Here is a 25869-nt window from a genome sequence, read left to right as displayed (position 1 = left end):
CACTAAAGTACCCATCCATAAACAAGCTTCATCCATAAGGGATCACTTCTCAAAGTGTGAGAGTATCTCAGAGGTCTCACATTAAATATTTTTTTGACCTGTTGTTGGTTATTAGGGCTGCTAGGCAGGTTTTCTAGCCAAACATGTGGGTAGTCACATAAGGCAAATTTCTCTTAATGTCACCCAGTATTATTCACCTTCCTTAAAAAAAGAAAAGTAAAAAAAAGAAGATTCCATTTGCATTCTGGCCATCACCTGCTACATGTAAAATTTGGAAGATTGACTTTTTCTTTTTCCTGAAATGCTAAGAAAGCTGTAAACCACTGCTTGTCTGTGGCTTGTACTGTTGTTATTATTAAAGCTTGCAACAGCTTGGACAGTACCTTGACTCAACACACCGAATTTCAAATCTCATTCTCTTCATGTAGTATGTTCATGTTTCGTTTTGTTTGCACATCATTGCCCATGATCTCTGTCAAATAGTCAAGTTCATGTTCATATTTAAATTAGGTGAAGTTTAATCCAGAGGCCATATTCACTAAATATGGAGAGTTAGGCAGAGAGGAACCTCAACAAGGACAAGTGCAGGCTTCTGCACCTGGGGAGGAATAACCCCAGGCATCAGGACAGATTAAGGACTGACCTGCTGGAAAGCAACTCTGCAGAGAGGGACCTGGGAGTCCTGGTTGACACCAAGTTAACACTGAGGCAGCAGTGCCCTCGTGGCCAAGAAGGCCAATGGGATCCTGACTGCATCAGGAGGATGTTGCCAGCAGGCCAATAGAGGGGATCCTGCCCCTCTACTCAGCTCTGGTGAGGCCGCACCTGGAGTATTGGGGGCGGTTCCGGGCTCCTGAGTATAAGAGGGATGTGGAGTTTCTGGAGCTTCTAGAGAGGGACCGACATAGAGTGACAAAGATGTTTAAGAGAATGGAACATCTCTCATATGAGGGAAGAGCAAGCAAGCTGGGCCTGGGTAGTCTAGAGAAGACTAAGAGGAGATCTGATCTATATGTATAAGTACCTGAGGAGAGCACATAAGGAAGAAGGGGCCAAGCTTTTCTCGGTGGTGGCCGAGGACAGCTTGTACCCACAGGACAAGGGGCAGTGGGTACAAGTTGAAACATAGGAAGTTCCATCTCCATGTGAGGAAGAACTTCTTTCCTGTGAGGGTGACAGAGCCCTGGCACAGGCTGCCCAGGGAGGTTGTGGAGTCTCCTTCTCTGGAGATCTTCCAAACCTGCCTGGCTGCCACCCTGTGCCCCGTGCTCTGGGTGTCCCTGCTGGAGCAGGGGGTTGGACTGGGTCATCTCTAGAGGCCCCTTCGAACCTCAACCATTCTATGATCCTGTGATTCTGTAATTCTGTGATTCTGTAATTATGTATGTGAGAGGTAGATAAATTGGAATCTCCAGAAGAAGTTCAGCCTAATTCCTTATCTCTGTCTTCAATTGACTGATTTATTTGTATTATCATTCTTCTTTTCGATGTTGAAGTCACATAGATTAACCAGTACATGTTTTCTGAAGGAGAAGCCGTGTGCTGATTTTTGTAAGTTTTGGAAGTGACCTAAATTTGTTACATGAAGGTCAATACCTGTGCACACTGTGTTACCAAGATGTGAGCAAGATTTTGAAGAACATTTGGGAAACTTTTCCTTATCAAAAAGTGTATCTGTTATTCAGATTATTATTTCTTGGTTAAAGAATCCATACCAATCTCTGTATCTTTTATTTATTTTCATTTTCCAAGAACAATTTCCTTCCAAGATGTCTCAGAGTCATTATGTTTCACTGTACTATCACAGAAAACATTTTGCAGGAATATGTAAGAGAAGGTGAGGTTCTTGAATGCCTTGGCTTTTAAACTCTGTCATTTCAGCACTGTCAGCTGAGTGCTGTCACATCTAATAATGTTCCAGTAGTATCAGTGAAATAACAGGTCCTGCTAAAATCCTCTATTTTTTACATTTGATTTCTGCTCCTTTATTTTTTAGATTTGTTTAGTAATGAGACTGTTGACATAAAAATATAATTCATCTGCTAAAATTATTGCAGCATCTGCCTTCAGTCTGATTCAGTCTTGCAGAACCCCCTGATGTTTTGTTCGAAAAAGAGAATAAAATTTATCCTTGATAGCTGAAGTCACAGCCTACTATACCAAAAAAAAAAAAATTAAAAGGAAACATATCAAAAGAACAAAAACTGTGCAACCAACACATGAGATTAAATGCTGCCTGAATTTCATTAAGAAATTGTATCCAGGACAATGATTTCTTTTTTTTTCCAATTTATTACAAACCTTGGTTTTTTGTTGTTGTTCTTTTTTTTTTTTTTTTTTTTTTTTGAACAGAAGGGAAAGTCCCCAGATTATTTTGGGAAAATTGATCTTTATTTTTAACTGTAATAAATTGTGCACAGCTAGGTAGCTAATTTCCCCAAACCAAGGAAGAACCTGGGAAAATTACAAGGACTCTCATCATAGAGTTGATGGCAAGCTGGTGATGTCCCCATCATGCAGATAAGCTCTCCAGGTCCAATGACAATAGGGAGAGCTTCAGAATACAGATGTGTGGTAGAAAACCATAGGCTGTTTCTGAGCTTCACCATCATATGGCATTATTTTGCCAGGGCCTGAGGTCTTGGAATCTGCAGAAACAAAAGCTTTGAAGCAATCTGAATGGCATAACTGCTTTAACATATGTGCCTATATTTCTGTAAGTCTTCTATTGAAAAAAGTTATTTCTCTAAAATATTACGATGAACAGGCATTCCTGCACAAATATCACCTGAATATCTCCACTAGAAATACATTTATACTGGTAGCAGATTCCCTCTGCTTCATGTTGCTCTTGTATTGAAAACATTGGAACTGAGAACTGTCCATGTATATCTGTGTTAAACAGGAAAAGATTCCTATATCTGTCACAGACAGGACCTTCAGCAGTCAAAAGAAAATATATGTTCTTTTTCATACAAAACCTGGAAGGATAGAATGTATTTATGGCACCCTTTGGTAAAAAAGATATACTGCCAAGTAAAGACATTCCATCTATTTTATTATCTTTCTTCTTCTGGAAATACAATTTCCAAGTACACTTTTAATTAAACTCTGTTTTAATGAGTTCCTGTAAGAATTTTGTCTTTAAAGGCTATAGTCTTTCTCGCAGTAATTGTTTGTGTAGACAGTGATGGTCTAGTTTTAGACTATAATCATTTACTTAAGCAACATTGTTATTTTTATCTATTGAAAAATATGAGCACCAGCATTTTTGTCATCATGTAGCCTAGATTGCCTTATTCAGCATACATGAGCCATAGCTTAGTCAAATAAGAAATGTAGATGTTTGCCAGGTGGTTTCTGGTAACTGATACGTAGCCCCTTGGTTGTTTTTTTCTTCTCTTTCAAAAAAAGTAGAATTCTACTGGCCGTTCTTTGGAGCTTCCTTTTTTTCTGCCATAATGTTTAATTGGTGTCTAATCTTTTACAGAATGGTGAGAAATCATTCATGCTTCTGTGTGACCCTTTTCAGAAATTATTCAAGTCGCAGCCTTGAGAAAGACATGTTCACAAGTGATGCTTCTGACACCAACTCATTTCTTTTTCCTTTGTGACCTGTGTAACTGGGTCCCTACCCACACAAAATCCTTTGCCTACTTGCAATACTGTTAATTATACAGCCTGATTGGGCTTTGTGCAATAGAGCCAAGTATAAGAATCTGTCCTTTCCTCTCTCCCTGGTTGACCAATATGTCTGTCTTGACAACATGGCCCCGAGCTATTCTATAATATCCTTAATCAATGCTTGAAATACTGACATGTCCCCTTGGAAAAATCCTTCTTTCTGTCACTCTTTTTTTTATGCATCAGCCTGTTGCCACCTCTGAAACATTGCGCAACTTCATTTTTGTTTAACTCCATTTCTGCTGTGATCCTTCCTCATAACTCATCCACTGTCTGCTTCAGCTATTGTAATTCCCTTTCTCTAAATCACTGCCTATCCAAGGATATATGATTTCTATCACTTGTGCTGACCTCTCATTGCAATTTCAATTCAAAATTGCTCTCTCCATTTTCAAAACTCTTGTTTCAACCTGTGTCTCTGGCCCTCTAGCCAACTATTTTCTCGCTGTCCTATTCTGTTTCTAAGGTCTTCACCTCTTTCTTGCCCTCTTTCATGACTTGAGCATATTTCATCATGTTTACAGCTCTGGATTTTTTTCCCAAAGGTAAACACTGCACTCTGCTACTTATCAATCAGTCTCCGTGTTACACTCCCCGTGCCCCTGGTTTTTGTCCTGGCTCTGTAGACATGAGCCTTTCCTGGCCAAGCCCCCTCCTCCTTTCCCTGCCTTTTCCTCCCTCTGCCTTTCCCTGGGATCCTTTAGCTTTGAAGCCTTGGCAAGACCCATGATTATATTAACTGTCCTTTCTTCAGGCACATAGGAAAAGGCCTTATTACGTGCGAACATGTGTCAGCTATAATGCTTTGGATGATATGGGAAAAAAAAAGTATTTTTTATTATTCTCAGTTGCAAGGTTATAGAAACAAAAAGTACTTAAAATTATTGCACTACAGTAAAGGAAGTAGGAAGAATGGGAACAAGGGGATAAGCAGTCATTTTGTAATATATTTGGAGTGCCTGCATTTTTGGTTGGGAGTCTAGTTTGGAAATCTATTTCCCTGTACTTAAATGAATACTGCTTGCTTTTTTTGTTTTGTTTTGTTTTTTCCCTTAACTGCAATAAACAAAATAGGGGTTTGCATTTTTATTTATTGGAATTTTAGTTCTTTTAAATCCTACCTGCTAGAGCTTTTAAAAGAAGTGGACAATAATTTTATTCATATTTTCTTAAGTAATATCTTCTACTGGAAAGGAATTATTTTTAAAGCTTTGTGGGGAAACTGACATCTTCAGGTAATAAATTCAGCCCAACTCCTTCTCCCTTTTCTCTCTCTTTTTTTTTTTTTTTTTTTTTTTTTTTTTTTTTTTTTTTTTTTTTTTTTTTTTTTTTTTTTTTTTTTTTTTTTTTTTTTTTTCTTTTTTTTTTGGATTTGCATGGTTCATGCAAAAGCAACACCAGATATTTCCACCAAAAGCTTGCAAGTCAGTCTTTAAATAGGATGTTTCTGGGTATCATTCCCTCTTGTTTTTTTTTTTTTTTGCCTGTTTAGCATTTTCCACTTTTTTACTCTGTGATGTACAAGCCCTCACTGGTTAATTATGTATATATTTAGCTACTGCATGTGTTGGGCTTATTATTGTCATCTAATTAGATGTAACTCGAACTACTTGCTTCTAGAAAAATCATTAAAAATTCTTTCCTAATGACCTAGAGATGACAAAATGTCTGTAAAGTGTGAAGAAGCAGACAAGCACAGGAACATCGCTCTTAAAGAGTGTTAATCCAGATGCTGCAATCATCTAATTAAACAATATTTTGCTGTCATTAACATTTTCACCAAGGAATTGCAGTTATAATTTCTTTGTCAGCTGTCTCTAGCTCACTTTACCTTCCAAACTAAAGTGCCATATAAAAACATTAAATTGGATGGTTTAATTAAAAAGTTTTTTTTTTAATGAAGAAACATATCCAGTATTTCTGAGATCTCATTTACTGCGCCTCAGTTTTATTGTACAAGTAGATTAGTGTCATAGGCATGCATATTTAATATTCAGCCTTTAATATTAATCTCTGTAAGCCCAGCTGGTGAAAAATCTGAAGCTTCTAAAGAGGTGCAGTGACTACCAATAGCAGTATAGGTTTATGTGTTGTGTTTATTTAGCTTAGGAAGAAAGCACAGATTCTTGCTAGAAGCACTGAACAATTAATGAGATGGCAAAATGTGTTCGTCTCTTGGCTTTTTATTATGAAAATAATCAATGTAAAGGCAGGACTGATCAATAGGGTATTCCTTATAGAGTTTAAACAGCAATATTTATGCATGTTTAGAATTCGGGATTTGTAATCCCATAATAACCCTGGGTGACTGTCCTCTACACAGATGACCATAAATGTGTGGTACTGTCACATCAGGTATATGTTTGGTCTCCTTCCACAATTTACACCAAGGCTTATCTTCCCAAGTCATTTTTTATTTATGAATTGTTGAAATTTTTTGAATTTAAAAAAAACCCAAATGATTCACTATTTCTTAGACAATTTAATGGATATCCTACTAGCTAATCTATCCATAAATAAATGATGTTTATAAATATTGAGATAGGAGAGAAGTGAATACTTTGTTTTATCATAAAACTATGATCGTATTTATCAAACACATTATCCCTAAGGCTTCATATTATGTCGCTTATCCTATGCTAAGAGATAAATGACTTCAAATTGTTTCTTATTGTGGGGTAAGACTGTGTACCCAACAGGTACTGCAGTGTCCTGGCTTGCACTTAAATCTGCACAATAAATAATTGTTCATGTGTTGCTGTGTTCATCACTGCAGCAATCTATAAACATCACATGGCAAATCAGAACTCATGTACTATAGCTAGGCTTGAGATTGTTTTTTTCTGTTGTGCTAGGCACATATTTGTTATTTTTCCAATATGCAACAAAAAGGCTAAATCTCAGTGATAAAATATTGAAAGGAAAGGAGTGAGTATTGGAATTAAATAAAACCTCAATGTCAGAAACCTAACTTGAAATTAAAAGTAATTTTGGACAACCTAAAATTTCCTTTTGAAAATTTTACAAAAGGATGTTCTGACCTTTACAGAGGTAAATTTTTTTTCTTGACTCTCTGCTTTCTTTTAGTCTACTGTCTATAAACATAAATGTCCGTACTACCTTTATATTTTTTTCCTTCTCACAGATGAATTTTAGTCTACTTCTTGAATTAATTATTTGATAAATTCTCATGCAGTCAATGAATAATTTTGAGTTCATTCATTGTTATATGAGAAATATATATATATAAGAAAAGGAAATATTTTGATTTCTGCCTGCCTGTATTACTTTGTTTGTTTGTTGTACGTGGAGCAGGTATTACCTTTTTAACTAAGTTGCATTTGCACCTCAATTAATTGTTCTACATTCTTGTGAACATTCATGCATTCAAAGCATAGAAATGCGAATATAAACCCCACTTTTTATGTTTCCAGTGAGGCTCTCGGTACAAAATAGAAACATGCTCCTTGTTCAGCAAATCAACTTGTATTGAAAAAATAAGGTGTTTGCAGAGCAGTGAAAGTTTCATATTTCATTAAAGTAGAGCTGATCTTTGTGGAGAATTGCAAAGGCGATCCAGAACAAGGAAGCTTGTGTTTTCCTGTGCCAGGTTTCGTACCCCAGGAATCTGTCCAGAATCTGGAAGGAAGCAGTTAGTGAGACAGGGCTGTAAATCTGCTGCAGGACTGGGAATTGTTAACCTGGGTTATTTCAGCCTGCTAATTATATTATATAAATACACACACACACTTATTTATTACCTGATTTTTTTTTTAAGCCTCATGTTGCATATTGTGTGGTTCTCTGTAAATCATATGGTGGATGGTAGTGATCATTTGTCTTATCACAGAAATGTTAGATAGTGCTAAACACTGGCTGACACAGCAGTTAGGGCCATCCCTCACACACGTTCCCCTGCTGATGGATTCATGATTTTCAAGGCATTTTAGTTGCAAATTGTTCTTTTGAAACTCTTCCACATTCTTGAGCTCCTGGGATAGTAGTACTGGTTCTTTCATGAAGTTTGGAGAAAATAACTTGGGGCAGTCAGCTCTGCTTTATAGGAGTGACAAAATGTTTTGGTTTTTTTTTTATTTTCCCAGTGGTTAAGAAATAGTGATAAAGCCAGCCTGCCCTTCCACCTTCATTCCAGCACCCCAGAGAAGTCCTAATGACTTCTTCAGTGCCAAAGAGCCCCAGTTTAGGCCTAGATTTGCAGACCTCAAATGTAGCCTCTTGTGAATGGGTACTTGATCTTTGCCAACCGATCATAGAGTTGACGGAAACAAAAATAGTCTGACAATAGCTTTAAATTTCAACATTCACATTACACAAGTAGCTTTATTGAAATTAAGAAAGCATATATATTTTAATTAATTTTGAATATTATTTTGCTGTTCATATGCTGATTTCTGTGAATGTTGACTTCTCGTTCAAGGTAAGTGCAGCTAACGTATTTCTTTGGGCTGTAGAGTTATAATTGATTCTGTCAAGTAACAGGAATTGGGAATATGTGATGCAAAAAATGTAACTGCTAGTTTTTTTTTGTAGCTGGAGAATGTTGCACTCTTTCCTATTTCTTAAAACATTTTTTTTTCCTTAATAGGACGAACGTACAATGATCTGAACCAATATCCTGTATTTCCGTGGGTTTTAACAAACTACGAATCTGAAGAACTAGACCTGACCCTCCCAGGCAACTTCAGGGATCTTTCAAAGGTATGTTTAAATTCTGTTAAAGAAAAATAACCATCCTTTTAACAATAACCATCCTTAATAATTTTAACAGATTTTTAACTGGTAAGTATTTTTAACTGATCCTTTCAAACGTATTTTATTTTACACTTTTGGTTGGGTTAATAAGTAAGTATTTATCTTAAGTCACGAAAGTCAGAATTATATTCTATTTTAGAATTACTTTATACAGAACCTCCACATTATACTATTTCTGTGTGTTAAAGTTCAAAAACTTTAATTTATCAGTACCTCCTAACTTACAGGTCATGAGTGCCACAGACAACTTGGTTTTACTAATTATCTCCATTCATTTTTGTAAGTTGATCCTTCGGAGACAGAAAGCTCAGACTACTTTTTTTTTCACTTTATTTTGCAGTGACTGGACTAATAACCTCTCAATATGCCGGTTTGATAATTATTCAATAAAGAAGTATTTTTGTATTTCGGGCCCTGGAGTAACTGATATCTATGAGAAAACACATATCTGTATGTGTCCTCCAAGCAAACTTGGGAAGCTGGTACAGACTGGGGTACAAGTGTGGTCACTCATCCCTGCCTGGGCAAGGCAGAAGCATCTGCTTCACCCCAGCTGGGAAAAAGGGAGGAAGCAGGACCTGAAACTGAGCTGTGTAAAGTATTTTTCCTGGCTTCTAGCAACCAAGACTGTACATGCCCTTTCCTGATGGTGAAGGCTGGTAGCTTCCTACCAACCCCAACTTCAGGTTTTTGCTGTCTTGCAATGGCATCTTTGCAACAGCTCCTACCCGCCCAGAGAGAGAAACTCCTCATGCTGAGCGGTGCCCCAAGCCACAGGCGTCTGTCACTCTCAGGCGTTAGGAATAAGGCTGGAGATGGAAAAAAAAATATCCCCAGGCCTCACACTGCAGTCCCTGCTTTCCCTTTTGCTGTTGGTCAGGGATGAGGCTTGCTAGTGCTTCTGCCTTTAAGTCTGATTTTCTTTTCTCCTTTTCCTGTTCATGCACATTTTATGCAACAAGTGAGAGACTCTGCCCTAGATATTTTGGTCTCGTTGTATTCCTGTTAGAAAGAAAACACTCTGAGTACTTCTAGATGTAACCATTCCTGAGAGCCTGCTTTTGTGAGACTTCCTAAGTAAGTTGAGTGGTTCTTGATTGCACCTTGTGTGAGTCTCAGATTCAGAGCTGGATCTGAAAGAGAGAGCAGATGGAGAAATCTGCACTTCCTCTCCTTTTTTGTTTCCTCCTAAAAATAATACATCAGTAAATAAACACAGAATTTAAATGACATTGACAGTATGCCTCAGATTTAAAACAAATGCATTGAGAGTACTTATGCTGTGTAGAACTTTTGACCTTTCATAGTATTATAGCTGTGATTTACAAATGTGTTTTTCAGTTTTATAATGTTATTGCACTTCGTTCCAGGAACAATAAGGAAAATCTACAAAAAAAAGAAAAATTGAATAAAAATCAGTAGTAGTCATGCACAAGCTTGTTCCCTAACATGTAAAAAAATAAAAAGTTTTAGAATGTTTATAGTGATAGACTTTTCAAGACCCTCAAAATCTCTAAAATTTGCTTCTTTCACCTTGAGAGGTGAAGCACAAAAAGATTATTCCGTGTCTCATGAGCCCTTCATAAGGTAGTTAGTTTTGGTTGACTTCAAATTTTTATGGCAGCCTATTAAAGTATTCAGTTGCTGCAGGAAGTAGTGTGATAGCCGAGTTGATTATTTTTCCTTATGAGTAAGAACTCATTATGGAATTAGTGCTTGTAGCATTTACTAAGCATCACTGCACTCCTGGTAGCGCTCTCTGAAAGCAACTGCAAAACCAAGTCCCTGATTAGTTGTATTTCTTTAGGAATCCAGGCACCGTGCACAGCAGGATTTTGCCTGGACTTTTCGTTACCTGGTTTGGGTAATTGAATTCTCTTATTCCAAAGTGATTTCCACTGGAAAAGCTGGAGGTGTTGACTGCTTGGTGCAGCTAGCTAGGCAGGATGATCATTCCTTGCAGGTGAGATCTAGGCTGTCTTTATCCCACGGGTGTAATCTGTGCACACATTTGTAATCTGTAAATGTTTTGGGATCCCTTAGAATCAAACGAGGGTAATGAAATTTTTCTAAGTATTTCTTGTAACAACAACTGCTTGCAGCTTCTTAGATTTCTTTTCACAGCGGGTTTAAAAGGAAAAATAGATTAATGATTGTCCATAAAAGATAGTGGCCAGTTCATATGAAATGTCACTTCTGTGCACTCTGACTCTCACGCAGTTTTTGTGTCTTGCTTCCCTGTGTGGATTAACAGTAGAAATCTTCCTAGCTGGATCTTACCTGAAGTATTTCCTTGGCAGTTTTGTTTTTGTTTTCCTTGCTGCCAAGTGTCTCTAAGCGAGCCCTTTCTCTTCTTGTTAGGGAAATGAATACTGATACTGAGTGGGAAGAATAAAATATGGTTAGTGATTTATTATTCATATTACTGAAATGTGAAGTGCTTTCACATCGGTCAGGCACCGGGGCAGACACACACAGTATCTCTTCCATGAGAAGCTATTTGCTTCTGTCAGATTTTACTGTGCAGTCGAGAAATGTTCCTGCAGATTTGATGGCAAATCACGGTCTCCAGCTAAGCTGTTGATGGATAAAATCTCTTTGTCATTTGCTTACTTTCTATCTATGGTTTGCCCCCTCCCGTTGCTTTTCAAAGTCTCCATCTTTAATATTTTCTAATTAATACCACTCAAAAAGTCTTTTGAAGTAGTTACATTTCTAACACTATTGCATACATGGTGAAAGCCCCCAAAAGCTCTGAAATGAAAAGCCTGTCCTTCTTCGCTGTGTTGGTTTAAAATCTTTAAAGCCTTGCTAATTGTATGTATGCTAAATCTAGCTTATTTCAGAATAATTTGTGTTTTTATCATGCAAAGCTCATACAAAGGTATAGAAAAAATATTATAATTGACTAATCAGGATATCATATACCTTTTTCACTTAGCTCATAATTATTTCCATTTCTGCAAACCAGGCTTGATCTATAACTACTTTTCTTCTATTCCATTTTATTCTATTTGTAAGATTTCTCATTGTGGTAACTTTGCATTAGAAATCATTTGTTCTCATACAACAATTATATTTAAATATTAACCTGAAAGTAGCTTTTCCCTTTTCCCTTTTTCCCTTGAAGTATTTGGAAATTCCCCTGTCAAGGCTTTTTTTTTTCCTCTTATGTATAATTTGAGACTTAAAAACAGGGCACATGGGCATTGAAGGTGCTGTATCAGTAGGATATATTGGACCTCTCATTTGATTAGACAGTGTAGGCTCAAGTTTTATTCATTACATATACAAGGTTAAAGGTTATATTTATTGTTTGACAGGATGAAAAGCTAATGAAATAGGCTGTCATAGATACATAGATTATCTTCTCACTATCAAATGGCCAGGTGATCTGCTTATTTTCTTCTTTATGGAGATTTCCTTTGGAAATCTTTCCTACCTTTCCTATGGTAGTTGATATTAGTGTGGGAAATTTGTACGCAGCTTTTACTGCCCGTTGAGTTTTGGGGGGTTTTGTTTTCAAGCAAGGCACTTAAAATGTAATATAGTTTGTTTGTGCAAACTGGCATGGTTTTTACTCCTTGCAGTGAGTGCATGAGTTTGACATGCTGCATTGTCCCTGCTTATTAAAGTGTAAATGGGAATTTCTCCTCATTTACTTAGAGTCATACATCCTGTTAAATAAAATGATTTCTTCACCAGGCAAAGTACTACTAATATTGACATGTGTATGAGACATCACACGCCCATTCATTGAGTGGAAAAAATTATATTTTGTTAATAAAGAAGGTGTCTGACTGACGGGTGGTGATGAGCATAACCACCTTTCCTTATTACTGTGCCATTTCAAGAAAAGGAAGTGATAAAGCCCCAAGGCTTCTAAATGTAATCATGCAAATGAACGCACCAAAGTGTGAATATTTCAAGGCAAACCACACTTAATACTTCAAAAAATGTATGGGCTATGGAATGGAGTTTATAGGTTTACAAGAGCCACTTTCCCTGGTAAAATGAGCTTCTGTATAGTTTATGTAGCTTCAAGCTTTACTACATGCCACTGTGTCAGACACGTCACAGTCATGGAGAAAAAAAAGTAGTTTGATTATGATTTAGTACAAGCCATACAGTTAATCATTTTTTTTCTTAAATGAGAAGTTAATTTACTGAATGAAACTCCAGTATTTTGAATCAGGCAGAACTGTTACGCTAACTCAAACTGTGGAATTGATAAGGCAACCAAAAGCCTGTTTACACACTTAGATAATTTTAGAATTTGCTTTAACCTTTAAATTATTGTACTAAGATGTCATCCTTAGATGTTTTTTTTTTTAAATAACAGAAAGAAAAAGCCAAGCAGCCAGTGTAACCTCAATTTGTATTCAGCCACAGCCAAATAAACCCATGCATAAAATTTCTTTTGTACCCAGAAACAATCCTGTGCAGTATGTTAGGAAAAAAAAAGGAGATAGATAAACAGATAAGGTAGCTGCAGCATGAATTAGAGTCAAGATAAGCAACAGTATTTCAGTGGCCAGATAAATAAGAAGCTACATTCAGTTCTACTCTCATGAGAGAATGTAGGTCTACAAAGATAGCTGGCAAAACTGTAAATATTACATGAACTAGCATAACATGTCCCGTGGATATAAACACTAGATGTATTGACAATATACTGGTTCAAAGGCCAGCTGTCTAAAGAGATTAACCAGATAAAAAGAAGGGCATGAATAATAGTGTTTTTAATGTTAAAGTAAATACTTCTTTGATTTTTAAATGGGGAGAAAAGCAACAAAAACTCAAACATCTTTAGTATATCAGAAGTGAAATAGCTGAATAGTCTTTGTCATCCAGTGAGCTGTTTTCCTTGGTTGTAGAAAAGAAAGAATATGTTATAAAACCATTCAATAAACAGACAATAGTATTTGATATGAGAGCCCTTACAGAGGGTATTTTTAATAATTTTTTAAAAAGCACATAATGCATTTGGAAAATTAATTTTATAAAACTTTGTAGAAATATTTTTTGTTGTTGTTTAAAATACAGAACAATTTGACTCATATTCACCTCCTCTACTAGTTTTATGGTTAAAATGCTGCACAGAGACTCAGTATACATCTTCATCTGTAACATCTCTGTGACAGGGAGCTAAAAATATTTTCTTCCCCTACATGAAAATATGAGGTTAGATCCAAACACAAATAGGGGTTATGTCAAATTTATAACCAAATTTCAACTGTATTAGTTGACTTTGTGGACTGAGCATGGCATTGTAAGGCTATGGAAAAGGGGCCAAAACTCAGAATTTGTCATCTATTGGAAGACGCACCGAATCACACCAAGTCCTGGTTTGGCTGCTCGTTTGTACACCTGAGGTTTCATGTCTTTACAGAAAAGACATGTCTTAGCTCAAAGATGGCTTCTTGCTTTCAGTTTCCTTTAGGAACAGCCTTTTGCCACATGGACATTAAAAAGAAATCAGACGGGACACCTGTGGCAGGCTTGGAGCTCACCTCATGTTTGCCATTTTATTCACCAAAGTCATCTCTTCCGAAAATCATCTGCCCATTTTGTGCATACAGGCCAACCTTCTAATTGATAAACTCATTAATCAGCAAGATATTTAATTAAGCAACAGCAACAACAAAAAGAGAGGCTTGAGCACTTTCAGCTGTAACTTTTCATGTGTATTTTGCCCTGAACCAGGATCAGTTAAGTCCTTCCCATTAAAGCGTGCGTCAGGGTGCGCACAGGGGCTGCCACATCCCTGTGCAGGAGAGGGGCCGAGTGGAATCCGATGCTCCGGGATGCGTTTGGAGCAGGGCAGAGGTGACCGACGCCACCCTGAGCCTGTGGCTGCAACGTGGCACGAGCGGCTGCAGCTCTGCTGCGTGTGCAGGCCGCGGTGACGGCCTCCCCGATGCCACCTCTGCAGCCAGGTTCCAGCCAGGAGCCACCTCCAAGTTTCCTGACACCCTTCCGGGCTGCAGCCTGTGCTCACACCTAAGCAGTTAACAGCAGGAATCCTTGTGGAAGCACAGCAGTGAACCTCTGTCTCCTGAATCCCCACATCCCTAATCTATGCTTCTTAAATCCAGCATGTGTCCAGACAAGTCAAGGACTTCCTTCCTGCAGACACACTCCATCTCAGCCCCTCCTTTCTTTTTCTTCTATTTTTCTTCTCTCTCTGGAACAAGAAAGGGTAATTACCATAAAAGATTCTTCTCAGATATTTTCACATGGAAATTTCCATGCCATGCAAAAGGAGAGATGGATCTCATAATATTTTACCTAAAGAGTTTACTTTATTCTGCGGATATTTTGTGCATTTCAGCATTTTCCCTTCAAATGAATCATAAAGTAATTGAAAGAAAAATGGATTCTGACTCTGAAAAGAATATTGATGAGGATGAAGGTAATCTTCAGAATACAGCTTCTTAGGTTAATCATTTAATAAATTGAACACGTGTCTTCTGAAAGAAGATTATTTCAGCTAGTTGTGTGTGCATCTTTTACATGAAAATGGGAATGCACAATGCTACAACCTCATATCTTATATCTGACTGTTAAATTGAAATAGCACTTCTCCCTGTAGAACCTTGGATACAAAGATGATGTCTTTGCAATATTGTTTTGTATGGTTTTGGAAAAGTGTTATCAAGTTCTAGAGAAGAAGGTGTATTTTGCATTAAATGCAACCATATGTATAAATTTCACAAGAAGTTATTTAAAACAATAGAATAAGTCTTCATTAAAAATAGCAATGCAGTTTTTACAGTTTATAAAACATCTCTTAATTACTTTTAAGAATCAGTTATTGTAATTACTCCATTTTACAGTGAAAGAGAGTGAGTTATCACTTACTTTAGCTTTTAAAATGTTTCCTTGGAGAGAGGCATTTTTTCTGTTCAAGAAGTGGATCCAGTGGGTGATATCGACAGGTCCCATTCAGTGCCCAAAGCAGCCCAGAACTGCTCTAAATTAGTGATGGCCACAGAGAGCTGCTCATTTTATTGATCCCGTAAGATGTCATAAGAAAATAATGTCTTTTAATAAGTTATTCTTTCAAGAAAGTGGCTAAGTAGTGATCGCTATATTATGCATTTATGTATGAGTAATTTGCAGGCTGTAAAAATGCCTGCATGTTTCCGGAGAGTGGCTGAATATGTAATGAAACTGAGCATCAAAAATTCAAATATTTATCTTGCTATTTTTCAGTAGTTGGGAAACAAGCCTGGAAAGTGTTAGGGAATGGCTCATACTTCTCTTTCAAGAATGTTTTGTGAGGTCTTGCAGTGAAATCTGCATCAGATAAGGTTGATCCGTAGGGATTACTCATACATTTTACACATCTGAGAAGGCTATTAACATCTCCATGACACAGCAAAGCATTAAGAGTCCAGGATGTTTCATGTGAAAATTGCAAAAATAATGTTTTAAAATACAACTGTCCATCAAATACTCCTATTTAAAAACAAGCTACAGTATTTAAAATTGGAAAACAACATGTTCTGCTCCAACCTTTTAAAAAGCGATCTCAATAAAGATGGAAGTGCTGAAGGAATAAATATTTGCAGCTTTTGAAATGTTTAATTACACATGTAGTTTAGAGAAACACACTGACTTGACCTTATACTGTCTCCATTACAAATGGTTGGATTTAAATTCACTCTGAAATGAAATGTGAGAATAACAGTTAGCAGTTTGAAAATGGTTAAAGTCCAGAATATATTTATTTTCAAATTATAATTTCCTTACTTATGTGAGTTTATGATAGAAATTCTAACTTCATTTTTAATGCAAAGGCTGTACAGTTCTCTGGTGAGGAAATGTGTTCTCCTCCAAGTTTCAAACTCTTAAGTGTTTTATCATTTTACAAAAAGAGCTAAACTTAGAAATTGCAGGTTGGTGATAGATAAATATGCTTCTTATACCTGATCTGGAAAAACGGACTTAAGATAGCTTTGCATTTAATCATTTATTTAATATTTTCTTTACTTCCTGCTGTATTTTATTTATCTCAGACTTTTATATCATACAATAACTGATATGTTTTATAGGAAATCATGAGATGGATAAAGTAATCCCAAAAAACCAAGTCTCCTCTAAACAATATGTCAAAACCAGCATTTCCTATTACTGCCTTACATTTCCTTAGATGTTTTACCTAAATTTTATGGACTGTCTGTCAAACACACTGAGAATGAGCCTTGACTTTGTGAATAATTTACATATTCTATTGGTTTTTAAGTAAAATGCTTGTTTCCTTTTCCAGTAAAAAAATAGTTTTGTTCAGTCAGAAGGTATATCCTATCTTGCAGGAATAAGCATTTTTTTTTTAAATATTTCTGCTTAGAATCACCAGACACCATCAGCAGTTCTACATGAAATCTTTTCATCATGAACTGGGCATTACAAAGTATCCTGTGTGAGCAATAGTCAGTTTTCATTAGCTGTGTGATTATGGTGAATGACAGCAACAGAAATATTAGTTTGGCCGCAGTGCATTTTAAATACAGTTTTAGAGGTTCATTTCCAGGACAATGTTACTGAATTAATTGGGAAGCAATCCATGCTTCAAGAAGGTCTTGAAACTTTGCAGATGTGGGTCGCTTATATTTGACAATTAAAATAAGGAAAGTCATAAGACTTCTCATGTAGAGAACCTTTGAAATAAAATTGCAAAATTGCAGCAACCTGAAAGAATTATTGCAGCCTGGAATGAGTTTTCTCTACTTGGCTGCAGGATTTTTCATATATAGTGAATCTTAGTGTAGAATTAACCTGTGACACAAAAGACACTGCTGCCCTTCATTTTGTAATTTATTCAATTTCTCATCCCTTTGCAGCCAATTGGGGCTTTGAACCCAAAGAGAGCAGTCTTCTATGCAGAACGTTATGAGACTTGGGAAGATGATCAGACTCCACCTTACCATTACAACACCCACTATTCTACATCTACTTCTACACTGGCCTGGCTTGTTCGTATTGTAAGTATGCCTGGATCTGGATTTTCATTATTTACAGTATCTTTCCTGTCATTTATCAATATTTGGATATTTTAATGAGAGTACGTTTCCATCAGAATCTTCAAGTTCTTAAAAAATTCACAAAATCTCTGTGCATACTGTGTATGTACATTTGTAGTGATCAGGAGGTACATCCTACCTAAACAATCTGCAATATTTTTAGACACAAAATGGTAGCATAAGGACAGGTAAACAATATAATTAAGAAAACCCTCGAAATGCATTGGAAAAAAGTTTCTAGAAAATAAAGAAAAATGATATTACTTATATATTAATTTATTATTTACTGCTAGAAACAGATATACACAACATAAAAAAAACTTTCACAAAAATCTCAGTTAAGCTGTGTCAGAGTGACATGTGAATTACAGAACCAAACTTTTACATTAAAGTAGCATGAAATAATAATTTTTGAAGATGAACCATGCTTCTCAATGAGTAAATAACTTATACTTTTCAGAAATGTAAAAATGCATATTCCAGTTTATTACTGTTATTTCAATTCTGGAAACTTCATATTTAAATCTATCCTCAGAAACAGGTCTAGGGTTGGCTGCCAAGCTTCAGAGACAAATAGAATCTAGATTTTCTTTGCAAATTAGCACAGTGAACTGCAGAAAAGGGAGCGTTGATGACACACTTTGGGTTTATGGAAATTACAAAGAACTGAATCACTATATAATTACCAAGCCAAAACTACCGGCACCCTTTCAGTAAACTCTACTGCAGCCAGTGTGTTCTGAGTGTGTCTCACGCACAAGGAACCAGAGCTGAGCTGTAGTTGTGGCCCCTTCCAGCCACATCCCATTGCCTGCTCAGGAGAGAACACCAGGCAATACTTGCTAACCCCTGGGAAAGCAAGTGTTGATTACACTCCTATTTGGGGTGATCACTGTACTCCTCTTAAATGTTACTAAATTATTCATGTTCTGTGAATACATTTTATGGTTCACATGTGGTTCTTAGTCCTCTTAAAGTGTATTAAAAGCAGTGGGTTTATTTGCATGTTTATCTATTACTTTTGGCTGGTATTCAACAAAAGACACCCTTTTGCTACTCAGAAAATTCTAAAGTCTGAGGAATCTGCTTACTGGCTGAATGAACAACACACCAAGGAGTATTCATTTCCTGTATTAAGCTAATGCTGTGTCATTTTTACTACTGTTGTTTATGTAGTACTATGTCTGTTCTTGCTCTCTTTCTTTCCTCCACTAAAGAGCAAGAGAACAGGGTCTCTGCCATGATGGCCTTGCAATGCAGATCTGGAAAATAGTTTATTAGGGCAAAAATACATTATTAGGGCAAAAGAAGTTTATTAGGGCAAAAATACGTTGTGAGAGTAGAAAGCAGAATACAAAAGGAAATAACTCTTCCCTCAAAAGAGATTAGTGATGGCAAGAAGATGAAAACAACCAGGCAGAATTTAAATGAGAGAGAACACCTAGATAGGTATTTTTATTACTCTTTAAATTGAGGTGACCAGTGAAAAGAAGCAAATGCAAGTGAAAGACACAGAAGTGGAAGGGAAACAACAAGGAGGAAAGTATAGAGCTCAGAAAAGGGAAAAAGAATAAATACATTGTGAGCTGGGATAGGGCTGTATATAGAAACTCAAAATAGAGACTTGCAAGTAAGTGTATTTACAGTAGAGACTGTGAAAGAAGATTATAGCTATGGAGATTATAAAGTCACAGCAATCCTTAGAAAGATATTTTAGGCTACAAAACAGTGGATAAAAATACTGAAGAGGAAGATTTTGCCAGTGAAGTTGGTAGAGAAGTCTAAGATTGAACTCTAGAAGATAAAGCAGGATTTCTCGCTGGTGACATTTTCAAAATAATATTTTGGCAGGAGTTTGGCAGGACATTTTCAAAATAATATTTTGGCAGGAGTTTGTGAAGGATAATTGTGAAGGAGTTGTGAAGGAAGTTTTTTAAGAACACTTCGTAAAGTAAAGTAGATTACAATCTAGTGTGAGGAGCAGAAAGTGAAAATGAAAGATGAGGGGATTAAGAAAAATTATTCTAGGTTCTTTAAATCATTTGAGAATATTCATGGTAAGATGTTTGAAGATAGAGCTTTTGGCAAAAAGTGACAAAAAATGCAAAGAGAAAAAGAGGGAGCGGAAAGTAACATCATGGGAATATATTGTGTGGAGCAAAGTATAAAAAAAAAAGCAAAAAAGGAAGAGACAAAGGAAGAGAAAAGAAACAAGCACTAAACCAAATAAGAGCAATTACTAAATGTATATTGGAGATGAAACAATGGAGATAGATAAAAGAAGAACAGAAGAACACAGAATCGTGGAGATCCTGGGGAATAAGAAGTTTCACTGAGGAAGAAGCAACCATAGAAAAGGTAGAAAAAGGACAGTTTCAGGTACTCCGAAGTATGTCTACATAGAGTTGTGTGTTTGCCACAAAATCTTTTTTTTAAAAAAAAAGACAGAACCTTGTGTTTTGGTTTTGACAGATGCAATCTGTTTCCTGTCAGTTCTCCTCAAAACATTGCTTGTAACATCACCTTTCAGAGTCAATGCTGTGATAATCTGCTCCCTACTGCCTTTTATTTTTTTTTTTATTCCCACTCCTGCCTCTTTTTATCCCTAACATATCAGGCTACTTATAGAAGACCCTATATGCTTTAGCCTCACTTCCATTCCGTTTAATAGATTTTGATGAGGTCTTCAGCCTATGTCTCTGTTTTGCCATTAATAATTGGTAATTGTTCATTGGTAATTGTTCTCTCTTCAGTCCTATGCTGTATTGAGTGTCCTGTAAATGTCCCTCTTTAAAACTGTTTTTTTTTAAAGGTGCGACACTGGCTATGCATGTAATCTGTGTAGGCTAATATAGTACTGAATATACCAAATATTTATTGTTAATTTGTGTTCTTTTTGTGCCTCACATTATATATAATAGAAAAAGGCCTAATCCCTAAGTGAGACTATGAGTTATTACTGCATCTGCAAGGTTTCTATCAGTATTTTCTGTGACCTGTTTGTACAAGACCAGCCACTCTTCACTCTTTTCTGCATGAACTCCAGCAAAAAAATGAATGCAGTTTTAGGACAGTTGATTGTTCAGCTTCACCAGGCCTTGTCATGTTGTTTACAGTTGATCCTAAAAGCTCTACAGCTGATGTGAAACTCTGCCAAAGCAAAACAGTGCATGCACTCTCTCTGTCTATAGATACACATATGTAACTGAGAATAGTTACTGCTAAGAAGGCCTAATACAACGATCTGCAGCACTGAGCTGAAAATATAATACTCAATCAACCTGCACCTGTTTATTTAAACTAGCACATTGTGCATGTCAGACTATGCATGTAGTACTAGTCATGGTAGCATTCACAGAGGTCAGGAGAGAATCATCTCACTGGCTTCATCAGAAATGAGCTGAGCCACAACCTAGAAATAGTTACTGCTGTCTTTACGTATGAATCCCACGTGATGGCTCAAAACATCAGATCAATATCTAAAATCAAGTATTTTTTTGAAAATGAGGAGCATTCTTTGTAAGTTAAAGGGTAAATTATTAGGTAACTACTCAATAGGCATAGGTAAGGAATGTGGAAATCTACTCTTTTTTTCAATCAGGTTAATAATGAAGTTTAAAAACTAACACTGTAGCTTGCATAATACCACCTTCCCCTCCCTTAGGGTATTACTAAAATCAAATCACAGTTCAGGTTTTTCTACACTTTACATGTCCTTCAGTATTGTCCCAAGAAATTAATGTAAATAAAGTGTAATATTCTGCTCAGGAAACAACATCACCCCGACAAGATTGCTCCAGCAAACAAAATAAAAAAAATATTCTGAAAAGGTATTGCACAGCTCTGTTGACATAATTCCAGTTTGTATAAACAAAATTCAGTATCTTTATGGATAAGGGACCTTACTGCCTCCTTCAAGAGTCATGTTTTTCATGCACTTTACATTTGAACCAGTGAATAATTAAGCTGCAGAAGGCAGGATAGATTAAATGAAGGTACTCGCAGAATGATACAGTGGAGTGTCATATACCCTGCTGCAGAATCTTGACTTGATGGACTTGAATGTCACTATCAGCATTAATATCATGGCTTTTAGGTGAAAGAGGCTGTAGCGATGGTACAACTGGATGCTGCCAGTAGCTGCTGAGAGATGTGAGCAACACAACAGAAGTTGTATTTTATGTGAACCAGTTACATCTCCATTGCTAAAAAAACAGTGTGAGAGACAAGGATTCACTAATGTGTGATCAGGAAAAGCTTGTAGAGAAGACCAGTTAGGTGCCACTTTGCGATACAATTAATGTTTCATTGCTTACACAAAGTGGAGCAGATTCTGAATTTACTGTGAATTAGATTTGACTGAGCCCAAATCAGTTTAATCTTTAGGGGAATCACTTTGGAGTTTCAAAAGCGATGAGGATTTTTAAATCCTCTTTGCACCCTGCAGGTTTGACCAGGGCAACCCCAGATGTATCCAATAGAAGTTGTGCATCTCTACGACAATGTCCCAAACACCCTCCTTTTTTTCCTCACTTTGAAATGGCTGAAATTATATTTTTGTTCAACATAAGACACATCCTTTCCTCTTTCCATCCTACCACCATTAAATGGGACTAGGCTTTGGTGGAAGGAGGGTGGAGGTGTGCTCTTGAAAGGAGAAATTACTTGTTCCCACAACTCAAGCCTGCATTCATCATAATCAAGTAACCCAAGAAATTCTCGTCTTGTTGGCAGTGAACAAGGCATGAATTTTATTCAGAATATTAGGAACGAGTCAGAGGGGGATATAATGAAAACATTGTGCAGCTTTATAGCTTTCACAGCAACAAAACCTTTACATGAAATGACAGTAATCGGTATCATAGAATAACAGTATTTAAATGAGTCTATTGAATACAGATATGAACTGTATTTATAGGATATAAGCACTTGACTTTTCAGAGAATGAAAATTACCTAAAATTATGTGCGAGGTCTGAGATAAAGCTAGTTAAAGCTCTGAATTTCTGCTAAGGATTAAAAAGCCAAAAAGATAGGCACAACAGGTCATAGCAGGATAGCATAATGGGGCACCCTGTAGTGCTCAACTATTAAAGGTTTAATCCTTGCTTATGAATTTTATTGCTTTTGTATATTTGTCTCAGATGCTTAAAATAATGTTGTCATGGAATTCTGGATTAATGTTTTTACATAATTTATTGTAATTCAGTCATTTTTCTGGCTTCTGCTTTTGTAAATCCAATGACCCACAAATGGTTTCTCCATGATATTCAGAATGAATTATACATATCTAGTAAAGAAAAAAAGTGATAGGCAGGGATCGGTATAGACAGAATTATAGGTACCCAGGTCAATAATACATAAATCTTCTCAGTATTGGTAAACCAGAGAAATAGCAGAATTTGCCAAGTTTCCTACTGCAAATATATACAAAGTATTTGGTGTGGGAGAGACTTAAAAAGATCCATTTTTAGTAGAATTCAATGTTAGTTTAATGTTAAAATTGTAATGTTAATAAGCAAGCTCCTGTGCGTTCCAGTTCCATTTAATCTAGGATAATTTAGACAGAGTATATAGAGAAATAATTCCCTCAAAATTTCTTTGTTACTGAGGAGCTATATAGAAAAATGTAAGAGTTATATAGAAAAAATAGTACTTGGGCAATACTGTTTTGTCATTTACAACTTGGTGATTATAAAGGCTGTCCTGAGGCTTAACATAATTTTCAAATGATCAGGGCATGTAAGAAAATAAATTTGGGCATGAATTTAAAGAAACAGACATAACTTTTGAAATTATTCACCAGAGGATGTGGAAGCCGTTTCCATCCATAAAGCCTTATTGCCAAATATTAATTGAATCAGTGAGAGCTAATGGGGTGGTGCTGGAAAACCAGGGAATTGGCAGTGATCTCAGTAACCAAGTGCTGCTGTCAAACTTAGGATTTGATCCACAGGCAACTTCTTTCCTGCTGTGAAAAGTGGTGGCTTAAAAGGGGTTCTCCAGACTGTCAGAGACTGGAGCTCTTCCTACCCAAAAGTTAACGGCAGTTGCCAGTCACTAAGTACAGGGAATATTGTTTCAGCTGGAGTTAGCTGAAGAAAACTCTCCTTTTTCAGCGCTGTGAGTCTGTAATTTCTTTGGGTATTTGCCCTAAAACCACAGCATCTGGACAGAGAATAGATAGAGTTGGGGTAAAATGGTAGCAGACATTTGGCTGCCCCAGTGTAGAGCTCGATATCCCCTAACAGTGCCTGTCTCATAATGATCATACAACCACTCGGCCCACCAGGAGAAAAAGTGGAACATCCTGAAGTCTTCTAAATAAAAAGAAAGCAAAATGAAAATCCAGGCAGGTAGATTTTTGGACTGTATGAGGTAGCACTGTGATTTTTCTTTAGTTCTAACTTTATAAAGCATTTTGACTAGCAAAGATCATCTGCTGCATGCTTCTTTCTGCTGTTTTCTTAACCCATCTTCATTTAATTGCCTACAGGAGCCCTTTACAACTTTCTTTCTAAATGCAAATGATGGCAAATTTGACCACCCAGATCGAACCTTTTCCTCAGTAGCAAGGTCTTGGAGAAATAGCCAAAGAGATACCTCAGATGTGAAGGTAAGTTGTATTTTAATTATTAAATATTAAATTAATAATTGAGAATTTCCCTTCCTTTATATTATGCTCTTTCACATGGGACAAAGGGGTTTTATATTCCATATATATTCATTACACTCTACATATTTTAAATAATATGTAGATGTTGCTAAACATTACTGCCCCAATAGAAACAATCAAAGATTCTTTGAAGTGGAGTGGATAAAAGGTGTTTTGTTTTTACAGAAAAACAACCTAAGTGATCTAATTTAGATCAGATAATCAGGAGATGGAAAAAAGCCCAATAAATTGTTCTTTCCTGCTGTTAACTCAATATTTGGCCCACTCCATAAAACACAGCAGGAATTGGATTTGACCTTAAAGTGTCATATTGTTATAGCTTGCCTAGCTCTGGGTTTGCATTGCCTGGGGCAATTAATAAAGCATTAATGACAAGCCCCATTTAAAATGTTGGCTTTTCTGTACGGCTTTAGCTTTTACTTGCCTGTGCCTGGGGATATTATGCAACAATACACATTAGATTAAAACAACTTCTACACGGTATACAGAAGCAGCCAGGGAGCAGGGGGATTTTCCTGTTCTTATGCCTTACCTATTGTTGTATACAAAGGGTTATTGTTCATATACTTTGTTAGAAAGAAACCAAAATCTTACAATGTTATGAATTCTATGGTCCTTTCTTGATTTTCATTTTGTAATAATAAGGTTTTAAGCAAAGGCTGTAGTATGCCATTAATCTCTCTCTCTTCTTTTTTGTTGCTTTATTTTTAAATTAATATATGTCTCTTCTACTGCAGCACCACCATGCTAAAGGATATACTAAAGTCAAGGTCACATTGCCATTATGTTTTTGACTTAACTTGACAAAAGAAGGAGATATACATTTGATGATTTATTTTATTCTAGAGCCTCTGTTTGCATAAATATGCCAGCAGTCTCAGAAATGTGTGCTGACAAACCGTGCTATTATTATTCAATTTCTATTTAGAAAAGTAAATTCTAAATTGTACTGCCTTCTTTGCATACAGGAGAAATGCTTTCTAAAGAAAAGAAGTTGACCTAAGCCTCTTAAAACACATTCCACATATTTGCTTTTGTATTTTTGTTGACCTCTAGAAGTCAGTTGTATTTTAAGCATCATCACTATTATCTTTATAACAAAAAGGAAAAAAAGAACTTGTTCGAAGGAATTCAAGTTACTATTTGCTGTATTTGAAATTAAAAGCAATTCCTTCAAGCTCAAACTGAAGGCATCTTGATTTTTTCTCCTCAAAAAAGTCTACTTTTCCTGGAACTCCACCTGTTCTTCTATGCAAATGGCCTCCCAGGAATGAGGCTGAAATCACTGATAAGAGCTTTAAACTGAGGAATAAGGGGAGCTTGTCTGGCTATCCTGCATAGGAGGAGGATGCATGCATGAGGGCATAGCAAAAGATGAAGGGATCGCTTTCAAGTAGGGTATATAGTTAGTGAAAGGATTGTTGCTAAGCTGACAACCAAATCAGTTATCAAAAAATTAAAGATCCAAAAGGTTTGTATTAAAACACCCTGGTTTTGGTGAGAAAAATGGGGTAATGTAAGTTGCTGCTGCCAGATTGTAATATATGGATGCAGAAATCATGGAGGGGTAACAGTTATGACTCAATATGGCAAATGGTTATTTCTGTTTTAAAACATTGCTTAAATAGAAAAGGTATTAAAAGCTACCTTCCTTCAGGAAAGGAAGGTAAAAGGTGAAGTTATGGGGCACTTTGATGCAACTGAGTTT

At 36.4% G+C, this 25869-nt stretch overlaps 1 protein-coding gene across 5 annotated transcripts in view; it reads left to right on the top strand.

Moving 5' to 3' along the window:
* NBEA (neurobeachin) overlaps nt 1-25869 on the top strand; it is a 462643-nt gene that overhangs the window by 373874 nt on the left and 62900 nt on the right. For all 5 annotated transcript variants that reach the window (XM_026033944.1, XM_026033943.1, XM_026033942.1 and 2 more), the window contains exons 45-47: nt 8291-8403; nt 17307-17447; nt 23982-24101. In XM_026033944.1, the coding sequence (XP_025889729.1) occupies nt 8291-8403; nt 17307-17447; nt 23982-24101 (374 nt within the window). The remainder of the gene's footprint in view (nt 1-8290; nt 8404-17306; nt 17448-23981; nt 24102-25869) is intronic.

The sequence above is a fragment of the Nothoprocta perdicaria genome, unplaced genomic scaffold, assembly GCF_003342845.1.
Source record: "Nothoprocta perdicaria isolate Ctin4 unplaced genomic scaffold, notPer1 scaffold_137, whole genome shotgun sequence".
In the NCBI taxonomy this organism is placed as follows: domain Eukaryota; kingdom Metazoa; phylum Chordata; class Aves; order Tinamiformes; family Tinamidae; genus Nothoprocta; species Nothoprocta perdicaria.
The sequence above is the reverse complement of the archived record's forward strand: the minus strand, read 5'-3'. Positions and strand labels throughout refer to the sequence as shown.